This window comes from Anomalospiza imberbis, chromosome 6 (assembly GCF_031753505.1).
Source record: "Anomalospiza imberbis isolate Cuckoo-Finch-1a 21T00152 chromosome 6, ASM3175350v1, whole genome shotgun sequence".
NCBI classification, from domain to species: Eukaryota; Metazoa; Chordata; class Aves; order Passeriformes; family Viduidae; genus Anomalospiza; species Anomalospiza imberbis.
This window is the reverse complement of record NC_089686.1, coordinates 5,909,989-5,921,670: the sequence shown is the minus strand read 5'-3', so window position 1 is coordinate 5,921,670 and position 11,682 is coordinate 5,909,989. Positions and strand designations below refer to the sequence as shown.

At 41.9% G+C, this 11,682-nt stretch overlaps 1 protein-coding gene across 5 annotated transcripts in view; it reads right to left on the bottom strand.

Moving 5' to 3' along the window:
- Nucleotides 1-3,744: 3,744 nt before the first annotated feature.
- Nucleotides 3,745-11,682, bottom strand: part of SLC38A6 (solute carrier family 38 member 6) — a 37,737-nt gene continuing 29,799 nt past the window's right edge. For 2 of the 5 annotated variants that reach the window (XM_068192147.1, XM_068192148.1), the window contains exons 13-16: nt 9,900-10,024; nt 8,855-8,999; nt 8,640-8,734; nt 3,745-7,557 (exon numbers count right to left, since the gene is read on the bottom strand). In XM_068192147.1, the coding sequence (XP_068048248.1) occupies nt 7,477-7,557; nt 8,640-8,734; nt 8,855-8,999; nt 9,900-10,024 (446 nt within the window). In that variant the 3' untranslated portion in view covers nt 3,745-7,476. The remainder of the gene's footprint in view (nt 7,558-8,639; nt 8,735-8,854; nt 9,000-9,899; nt 10,025-11,682) is intronic. The other 3 variants (XM_068192150.1, XM_068192149.1, XM_068192151.1) reach the window with 3 other exon arrangements.

Below are 11,682 nucleotides of genomic sequence, written 5' to 3'. Positions count from 1 at the left end.
AGATTGCTTCACAGTCCCCTGAATTCCAGATGCTGGAGCCTAATGGATAATGCTGAGCTATCAAAACATGAATGTACGTGGAGTTTCTTTATTCTCAGCATTACGACTTAATTTCTCAGCATTAACGTTCATTTCAAAGCAAGGAATTTTGCTTGGCCTCCCCTGTGACCCCTAAAACCCTGGTGTTTGTGTTCCACCCCTGCAGTAGGAGCACAGGGTGGCAGGGAAGTGCTAAAGCCAAATGTTTCCCCCTTTGCAGTGTGCTGGAGAATGTGCAGCGACACCTCTGCTCAAAGGAAGGGCTTTGTTTAGATAAGCCATGGCAAACACGAGGCACAGGCCCTGTAGGAACGGCTTCAGGGACTGGGAGAAGGTGGAATATCAACTTTCAGTATTTGTGGGTGGAAAAAAAAAAAATCTGTCCATGGTTTCCATGCAGTTTCAGCCCGAGGCTTTGCTTCCCCTGGGGAAATGTCATTCTTTGGCTTGTGACTCACCAAACTCAACTGTGAGATTAAGGAATGGCAAAAAAGACGTCTTTGGCTACCCAGGGCAAGACAATGTCTCTCCACCATCATCAGAGTAATCTCCCCTTGGAAAAGGACCAGATGAATGTTCCCGTTGCTCAGATGATTCCAGAATGTATGACTTGTAAACAGCAATGGAAATTCTGCCAGCAAATACCAAAAGGAAAACTGTACCTTTTCAACAATTGTTGAGCTGGGCCCAGCAGTGACACTCTGAGCACCTTGTTGTGGGATGGTGTCCCTTGAGACACGGGCCTTTCTCCCTAATCCCCGTGCACAAGGCCTGGTTGCCCTGGATGGTGTCACTGGTTGTGCAACAGCTGAGGCTGCTCTTGCTCATCCCCACCTCGAGTCCTTGGGAAGTGCTGTGGTGACACATGGCAACCCCAAAGTGCCATGGCAGCGGCTCCTTCTGCACTTCACTGGTGTCTGTGCCCACCAAATCCAAAGCAGGCCAATTTCATGTGACAGGGTTAATGAATAAATATGAAATCATGTAAGGAAAGGGCTCTTAGCACTGCACTCCACTTTTCCATCCCACTAGTGCCTGGCAAGTTGTCTGCAAGCAGGACCTCCCTGTGCTGCACCGCTCCCGAGAGGAGCACACATCCAAGAGGGGTAAAAGAACCAACATTCTGAAGATGCAGCAATTTGGGGGCATAAATTCCACATATTGCTGTTGAGATAAATGTGTGCAGTGACCCTGCACTCAAACATCTCGATGACATCAAAAGGGCAGTGAAGGCCATAACCCCCCTGCTGGAGCTGGGAAGAGGAAGGGATTTTGGGAGTGTTGAGTCTCAAATCCTTTCTAGTGGCCTCAGCTCTCCCTGTTTAAGCAAAGCTACCTCCAGACAGATCTTCCATCTGCACCTCTCACCCACCACATGGGACTTCACCAAAGCTCCCTGCACCTCTGTAAGCGCTGAAGAACCTGGTCAGCACCTGCTCAAGTGAGCAACAGTGGGAATTCCCCTGCACCCCTACCCAAAGCTCAGGGTGAGGAGCCTCCTATGACCACACAACGAGCAGCAATTGAAATGCACCAAGAGGAGGTGTTCTTCTGGTGAATATTCCAGAAGATTGCCCCAGTGCTATGCACACATGGGTCAGCAGGGATCCCCTTGGCACAGCTTCTGCCCAGGCTGTCTCTGTACCCATCAACGTGCAGCTGATTCTGCTCACTGCTTTGGCCCAAAGGATCAAACATTGATTATTATATTTGGACAAAGAGAAGTGGACTGTAGAAGTGTGAGCTGAGAAGTGAATAAATCCCATGCATTCACTCATCTTTCCCTTTAACAAGGATGGAAGTTGTTCATCAAAACTGGGAGCAGCATCCCAGTGCCAGACCTGTAGGAAGCTATAAAACAGAGACTCTTTAACCCCTTCCTACAGGAGATTCACAGCCACGGGCTGCACAAACCCAGAAATGCTACACTAAAGCCCCACCTTCAGCCCAAAGCACAGTGAAACAGCCAAGTGTGACTCAAGGTGAGTATAAGGCCTGAGATTTTCAAGGCCCTCAACTCCAACCTGACAGGCTCTGTGCTGTCATAACCACATCCCAAATCTTTTCTCCATCCCTGTGTGTAAATCCCAGTATGAAGTGGAGCTCCCTGGAGGGCAGAGAAGGGGCTACCTGTCTCCGGTCCGTGGAGGGGCAGGATGGGCTCCTGAAAGGCAACAGACTGGAACAGCCCCAAGCCTCCAGGGCTCATTGACTCTCCTTGGCCACATCTGTGATTTGCTACATGATGTCTGGAGCAGGAATTTCCACCCTGTCTCCAGAAAAGTCATCCTGCACCCTGGGCTGATCAGCCACTGCACCAACCTCCCTGTCCATCACAGGCAGCTGGTGACTTCGATTAAATCACGCTTGAAATGTGAAATGTAAATCAGCTGGGGAAGGCATTAATGGCAGCAATGTAAAGGCTCAGTGCAAACCTTCCCAAGATGAACTGTCCTGACCTTGGCCGGGCTGACAATAAAAGTGTGACATCATGTGCAAACGAGCTCTAAATTCAAACCAGGTGCCGGGAGCTGCCTGGCGTCGTGCGGCTGCGGCGCAAAGCCCTGACGTGTGAGCAGGGATGATGCTGGGGGCAGGAGAAAGGCTGAGCACAGCCAGGACACACTCAGCAACAAAACAGCTAGGGCAGCACAGGACTCAATTCTGCACTGCATGGAAAATGCTGGGATTTGTGCTCTTTGGTGCCAGTGCCACTTGGGGCAAAAAGTAGTAAGTAAAACAGTTGCTGGTACTCATTTCCATGTGTGTGAACTTTCCTACAGCTCTGGAGTCAAGCCAGCAGCACAATAATGAGGGGGTTTTCCATGTTTGCTTATACCCAGGATTCCCCTGGCCCTTGCAAAGTGCTTGGAGCTGCACTCACAGGACACAGCTATTGGAGAGCACTGTGACTTACAGCCAAAAAGCACATCCATGCTCCAGAGCCCCTCCTGGCCAGCCATCCTTCCTCTGCTGCTACCCCCTAAGGAAATGGCCTGTTCCCCATGACTGACCCTCACCGTGCTCAACAAGGCTCTTCCCAAAGAGTCTCCATGAGCAGTTCTTCACCCCATTATGCACCACCAGGCCAGCTGCTCACCCTTTCCCCACATCCTAAAGGCAGTGCTGGCAGAGCTGTGAAATAAATTTTGAAAACAACTGAATTCATCCCTGTAAGAGAAACAATTTTGATAGCCCTACAAGCTTCCACTCTGGTTTGTTTTTTTTTCTTAATTTCCTGAATACAACTCACATGTACAAAAGCTCTAAAAATCATGCACACATGTGGGTCGGTTCTGTTCTTGGTAAGCTCCTACCTGGCAAGTGCTGTAGCTAAACCACCAGTAAGTTTGGGTTAGATGCATTCACTTCCAGCTGAGAGACACTGAGATTAGTTACATTTGTTAACTTCCAATCTCCTGATTCTTGAAGAACACCAGCCTCTGGAATAAATTCTGCTGGCTCCTGTTCACAGGGGGGACCAGATCTGCACAGAAGAGGCAGGTTTGCTGTCCATGAACCAATACCTGGGAGGACAATAACTGCATTGCCCATTTTTTGCATCCTGGTGTTTTGGAGAGCACAGTCCAAAGAGTAAAATCCATCACTGGGAGCTGATCAGCCTGAGAGGGGCAGTTGGGAACATTTCAGGATGTGCTGCAAAGCATCACCTGCACAAGAGAGTGGGGATTACACACACAGCTGTGTAGAGTGTAAACTGTTCTTTATTTTTTGCTGGTCATTTTTTGGAACATGCTCTGGCTGTTCCACAGTGACTCTGAGGCAAGGAGAACTCCGAACAGAAAATCTGTTGTACGACACACAGGTTTGACACGAGCTGGGCAATTTTTACACCCAGATCACTATTATTTTCTTTTGGGAATTCCATTTCCACATGAAGCGTGGCTGGATGAACACTACTGAAGCACACAAATACCAAGACCACCACTACAAACTGCAGGAATTACACAGCACTTTTATAATACTGAAAATTCTCTCCCACTGGCAGTAAGAGTAAACATGTCCAAATGTTTCTTTGTATGGAGAGCAGCTGCACTGAATAGTTTCAACATCAAAATCAACTGAAAAACAACAATTTCAGGTAAAGTGTTAAATTAAATCCAACTAGGAAAGGAGTTCCACAATAATCCTAGTTTTGATTACTGTTGTTTAGCAGTCTCCTTCCTGCCATGTTGGTTACAAAAACCACTCTTCACACCCAGCTTACCACAGTCCAGCTGAAACTTGAGCAGCCTCCAAATGGACAAGGAATGGAAACAGGAGAAAAAGAGAAAATAAATCAAAGGCAACCAATTAATTTTCATCTCTCACATTGTTCTTCCTGCTCAACTGGGGAAAAGGGAACCTTTCCAAGTGAGTTCAGAAATGCTGTGGGTCCCTTCATCCATTCCTGTCAAATCTTCAGTGAAGAGGGTTGGAAAATGCTGATGACAGGCAATAAAAGTAGAATCACTGAAATTCATAAATCTGGAAATTTGGAAGAAAAAATATCTGTATGCAAGAATAATGAAGAAAATATTTGTCAGCATTTAAATGAACTGAGAGTTCCACACTGGAGGCCTCTTCTGCTCAAAAACTTCATGGAAGTGCACAGTTGCAGAAAAACCCTTGAGAGACACAATGCACAGCACAGCTGTGGGAGATGAGAAGGATAAATTACTCTGGTTTTTCATTGTGGACAACACTCATACCTTCTAAATTTGGGAACATAAAAAACCCCTCTCTCACTCCCTCCATATTTTAAGTTATGAACTACAGAAACTCAGAAGTAGCAGCATTTCTAGAGTTTTTTTTCAGATGAAAGGTAACAGGCATGCTGTAAACCCCTGTGCTCTCCTTTCTGCAGCCAAAATGTAATAACAGAGCTCAGCAGAGCTGTGAATTGCTTCCATTCATCCTCATCAAGTATTAACTTCACACACTGCAATTCTTCATTCCAAAGTCTACCTATCAGGACAGTCAGTCAGCAGCCAGGCTAGTTAGGGTAATACCCAAGGATTAAAACAATACTGTAGTGATTTCTGCACCACTACAGGAATCCACTGTAAAATGAACACAGTATTTCAGGTATTTTTTCAGTCATGCTTTCAAGATGATGCACACAAACCAAACTGCCTGAGGGCAACAGAGCAGTACAGTGCAAGGTAAGACTCAGCTTTTTCAGGGAGAGGAGGGAAGAGCAAAAGCTCAGCAAAGATTTGCCAGCTTTCTGTCCCCTCACAGATAATCTAAGTATTCAGACTTAAGCATTACTGGTTAGAGTTTAAAATAAAAGTGACTGCAGTAATGACCTACCAGTACTACTCAAGAGTATGCTACAAGAGCAGATAATGGATGAGAAATAATTTCCATAAAATTTCTAATAAATACACTCCCTAAATTCTAGTGTCTGACAAAAATCCCTGAGTTCATTCTCATCAAAGATCTCCTGTTTTCCAAAGAAGTTTTGGTTCAGTCAGACAGAAAATCACTTCCTGATGTACAGCTGTCAGTGCTGACTCAAGGTACACTTTTACAAGGTATATATTTAGTTTTCTACAACAGTGCCAGAGATTCCATGAGCATCTGAATCCCTGCAGTGTAACAAAGTCCATGAGGCTCAGCTATCAAAGGGCAGCCACAGGCAAGAAAGCAGCTACAACTGGTTAGCAGGAGTTTGAATTGGAAAAATAAAGGCAAGTTCACTTTTTAGGCAGATAATGTCACATCTTGTGGTCACCTTGGTTTTCTGCTGGGTAAACATGCTGACAGGAGCCACTGCCAGTGCCACAGGAGGAGCTGGGAACTCCTGGCCAAGTGTGGATGTGCTGCTTCTGGTACTGCCAAACTATTACATGGAACTCAAGAAACCTTTTCTAGAAACTTTTTTATAAAAGTAACTGCAGTCTTTTCCAGGGATCTTTTTCTTTGGGATCCTACCAAAATTTCTGAGTTAGCTCCCTGGCCTCACCACATGTGTCTATTTCTAAATTAAACTCCTAGGTAGGAGGATACTTCCAAGCAAAAAGGATTTCTGAAGCAGTATTAGCCTGCACCACCTGGGTGCCTTCAGGCCATCCATCAAAAATGAAAAGTAACTTCTGGACCCCGAGAGAGCCAAGTGATCTGCTGGCATGAGAAATCAGGAATAGAGAAGGTGATTCCAACTCTGCTATTTGCTGTTCCTCCCCTTTAGACAGGAGAGGATCAATCAGCTTTTTCTTCCTTAGGTATGAAATCTCTGAGGAGATAAGGCCACTTTAGGGCCATCAGATCCCACCTGATAGAAGCAAATGCTAAAAACCTCCCCATGGTCTCAGCCACTGCTTTCAATCTCCTAAAATGAGGAACTTTTCTTGTGGGTACCCAATACCATTTCCAACAAAGCCCAGCTGGTGTTGAAAATTGCATTCACATTCAGGGGGGTAAAAAATAAGGAATTATAAAAAACTACATGGAAGTTCTTAGACATCTGAGGTAAAATTAAGGTTCCATAAAAGTAAAATTTCCCTTTGTTTTCAACAGAGGCAGACTTTCATCTTTCAAGCTCAAATTTTCTCTGATACACAAAAGAACATAAAATATAGAAACACTTTAGTTCAAACCTGAAAGATTTGTAAAAATGGGAATAAGGGAGAAAAAGAGAAGAGTCTTTCACTTGGAGGAATACTGAGTATTTGAGTACTACTCAAAAGTAGCTATTAATTGAAAAATGTCTATTGTTAACAGCAAAATGAAAACATCAAAACAAAATGCTACTAAAAGCTATTATACTTGAAGGACAAAGTCTGCTAATTTAAAAATTACATCAGGATGATTCAAGTGTGCTGACATAGAAAAACTGTATTTTAAAAAAACAATTAACAAGGATTATCATGACACGCCCATTAAACTGAGCTAAGGCAGCTGGTCTTTGGATCCATCTTAGGATAAATTAGGGTAGACACTTGGAATCAACAAGTTCTTAATGTGAACTGGCTGAAATTTTGGAAATTAGTCAAGCAATAGAAATCTTTCAAGGATTAGGACAATGTGCACTATCCTATGTGCATATATCACATTCTGCACAAAAAGACTGATGTAATGTCTATTCACCTTGTTGTTTTGAAAGGACAAGTTATTTCAAGTTTCTGTTCTGTTCATCTTATGCCCTAAACCATTTTTGCATTGCAGAAATTCCTGACACCTTTTTACCTGTCCTTACTGTATCATCAAAACTCATATTTTAGAATGGCAAAGATGAATTGACCCGTAACTGAAGAGTGACTCAAGATTAAAGAAGGACCATCAGTAATGGAGCTGAAAAGAGCATTGCTTCTTCCTTGGCAGCTTTGGTCAGTGTTCCTTTGGGATGTCCAGCACTCACTGCAGCAGGGTTGGCACCTCTCTGGTTCTTGGTGTCCTCCTGAAGCTCAGTTCAGACAGTGTCAATAGCTGTTATTGATCAACCCAATTGAAAATTATTAGAACCAAACTGAGAAGGCCAACACAAATGCCAAAAATAACCAAGGCACACGCCTGTGAAGAAAGAAAAGCAAAAATTAATGTCGTGAAAGTCCACAAGAACAGGTACAAATAGTGTCTTTTAAAATAATCTCTAATTTTCAAATTACTCAGTCTTCAAACACAAAGAATCTGCTTAGTGGGAAACTAAACCAAGCCTGGGATAGTTTTCCTGGGAACTCCTGGAGCAGTCTGGTTTCCCTGCTCACACTATCCAGCTGCACAAAATATAATTTGCCCTTTACAACTCTAGACAAATCGAGAAACTGATTAGTATTTTACTCAAAATACAATTAAAATTACAATGGATTTTTTTACATTTTTGAATAGCCAGATGATGATAAAACCACAGTTCAAGAGACTGCAGCTTGCTGATTTTTAACAGGCCCCCAAATCTGCTGGAACTAGTCATGACTTTAGATGATCAGAGGGCATTATTAGATTTTCTTTCAGATTCCCTGTTTTGTTAATACAAGAGCAGCCCCATGAATCATAAGAATGGCAGAAAGACTATGTAAAAACAGTTTGTCAGCATTTTGGCCACTCTGCTGAGCAGTGGTTAAATGAAGGCAGACAGTTACAGTGCAAAAAGCAGGCTCCTGCACAAATCCCAGCCCAGAACTTAACCTACTACAACAAAAGAGAAACCACAAAGAGGAGAAAAAAAAAAACAAACAAAAAGGAAGGGAACGAAAAAAAAAGATGTTTTTGCAAAGTCTTTTATAGAAAACAAGCACAAAAACTGTTGCACTTAAATGCAGTTTAGCTTTGTCCCAACTGCCCAGACAGAGTAACAGGTAAAAACTGAGCAGAAACTGGATTAAAAGTCAACATCTGAAAACTATAGGGAAAAGCACATTCCCAGATCAATGGTCCAGTACATGAACACACTGCTTGCCAAAAAGCTCTGGTGAAGAAGGAGTTTCAGAAAGAGCAGGGCTACCAGGAAGGATGAAAGAAATGCTCAGAGATTTTGTGAGCTGCAATGAAAACAAGAGCTTTGCCCCTCGGATTGTGTGCTCCACTGTGTATTAAAATGCATTTAAAATGAGCCTGTTTAAATATTATTAGTGCAGATGAGAAAGCAGAAAACATACCCCAAGTTTCTGTGGTGATAAAAAGTCCTCTCTGTTAAGTTTAAGATAAAATAGTCCAGGATATACAAAAAGCAAACATGTTGATGTGGTTGAACCTTTAAAAAACAGAAAGTAAGATTTGGTTCAGAGAAGACTGAAGTTCATTGCAGAATCATATACTGGATTTCTTCAAGTTAAAATAAAACCCAAGAATACCAACCACCACAAGAACTTACCAACTACTCCAAATACATTTTTTATGTCTGGCACATACATTGCAAACAGAACAACAACTGCATTCAGTGTTAAGGTGACAAGGATATGGCAAATCCACGACCCAGGAAGATGAGAGAAAAATACCATCAACACAGCTTTCCTTGCCTACACAAAGACAAACATTGTGTTGGTAAATACATACATACACACACATACTTTTTGTTCTTATCTCCATTCCATAACCTTAAGAATTACATCATTCCAGATGTGAGAAAACATTTTCAAAATCAAAATGCCAGAAGATTAGTGATAGTTTAATGCTTTGTCCCTCTGTAGTGTAGAATGTAATTTATTACTGTATTAAAGCAAGATTTATCACATGGTCTTTAGTCTTAAGAAATTACTGGCCCCTCCCTTTTTTGGAGGGACAAAAGAAGGCCTGGGGGATAGTGCTTTGTCTCTTTGGAAATGCCTGGTAGCCAATGTCATCAAGTTGCCAACTGATACATAATCTATACGGTGCTTCCAAACACAGAGTTTTGCCTGCACAGTTTTTGGTCCTCAAAGAATCAATTTTCAATTCTACCACAGTATTGATAAGCTAAACTAGGGTTTTGGTTTTTTTTTTTTTTTGGTGTTTTTTTTTTTTTTTTGTGAAATAGGTCTATACGTGGTTTTAATTTACAATTAAATTGAGTTTCAAGTATAAGTTTGTGTTTGTGTGTGGGTGCGTGCATGTAGAAAGGAAAAACCAAGTCAGCAAAACTCAATTTAAGAGAAAAAAAAAATCAAACTAAATAAACTTTAGAAGTTCTGAATTCTCTAAATTAAAAACAATGCTCCGGGCTAGGTTTAATCTGAAATCTGTCTCAAGAGCACAAATTAGCTTAGTGGTTAGTTGTTATTTTGGAGCTTTCATGGAACATATGCAAATATGTGGTCTTTGATCAATCACTTGACAAGTGAATAAGATACACAAGACTAGATGTGACTCAAGAATTGCAGTCTGCAAAACATTAGTGACCAGTGCTCACTGCCAGCTCCAGAGCTCTTAGGAATACTCACTGGGAAATGGATTAGAGGGACTGTCAGGAGCACAGCAAAGAGAATGGCTGCTCTCACAGTCATGGTGACGGTATCGTGGGGCAGGTACCTGGAGTAACCTTGCAGCAGCTCAGAGTCCACTTTGTCTGAAAACAAGACAAATTAATTGCTTTGTTAACCACTGGAGAGCTAAGGTAATTAGCAAGGCATATTAAGGTGACATTCAAATGGATCCATCTGCTTGGGGGATGCACATACACTCTGGCATTACTGATACACTAGGAGGCAAAATCTTCAGGGAAATGAAAAACCTCAGGAGGCAAGGTCAGGCAGAGCCTCTGCTGAAGGCAAAAATGCCAAAAAAAAAGACACAAACATGAAGGAGACAGCATAAAAAAGAAGGAAATTTAACAGCAAAAGTCAGAGCACTAAGAGTGGTCTACTACCCTGATTTTTTTTTTTTTTTTAAATCTTAACTCTGCTTTTTTGGACTTCAGAATAGGCTGAAATTTTCAAAGTCTGGTCACCCTGTGAAGTTTCAAATTCACAGAAAACAGAAGAAACCATCTGAACCACAGAGAGATGAAACATGCCTCATTTCAAAGAGGGAACTGTTCTTTTGTTTCCAATTTAAAATAAAATGTTTTACATTTTCTCAGACTGGTATTTTAGGAACAGGGAACAGACTTTCTCTGTTTAAAGAAATAAGTTAATTAAACAAGACAACCAAAAAGTGAAAAGAAGAAGAAGCTTGCAAGGGGAAAAAACCAAACCAAACAAAACACTCTCTTACAGACATCCACTCTTGATTCCAGCATTTCAGGCTCCTGAGTCTTTGAGTTACTGAAGGAAATCAAGTCTGCAGAAAACCCAAAGCATTCCCAGTGAAACAGACTGAGAGGCTACGCTCAAGACAGGGTCTGGTCCCAAAGAAATCATGGCAGCAAAGGTAACAGGAACTGGGATGGCTTCCAGGACTATTTTTTTTTCCTTTTTTCCCCCTTTTTTATTAAGATTTCATCTGGACAGATAATTGCCCTGCACTGCCTACTCAACCTCTCTGAGTTGCACTTAAATTTATATACTCCAACAAACCTCATGGAGACAGTCAGGAAACAGCAATAGTGGCCAATAGGCTATTAGGACCTTCAAGACTCCCCATATAATTTTTCTAAGGTTTCTGGATATCTAGGGAATATTTTCAGACATGCTTATACCTGGGGGTAAAAGGTACAAAAGTCCCTAAAAATCTGGAATTATTAGATGCTGAAATCCAGTATTCTTGGTCCTTTGTCAGACACCATCTCATCCCCACAATCAAGAATTATAAAACACTTGAAATGAGAGGAAATTCGAATCAGAACTTTCATTTACTGCCTTACAGTCTCCTGTTTTTATTAGGAGACTGTATTATTTAGAATTATTAAATTCTAAATTATTTAGAATTTTTATTAACTCCAATCAATGAAGATTAGCATGTGATCATCTCATAATAGGAGGTTTCAGAAGATGTCAGAAGGATCCTCATGGATGACTGTTATGCATTTATGTGACAGCATTGGTATGAAACAACAACAGAATCAGCAAGTAGAGGAAATTCAGTAAACTAGTGTTATCATTGCTGTATGAAATAGACACTCACCTACTTCTGCCAGGGCTATGAGGGACCTTTAAAAAAAGGCCACTCTGTAGATAAGGGGTCTGAAATCTTTCTGAAGTACCAGAATGCCAGACAGAAGAAGTCGTCTATGTATAAACTCTACTAAAAATCTGTACCCAGAAGTATTTAGAAGTTCAAATGTAG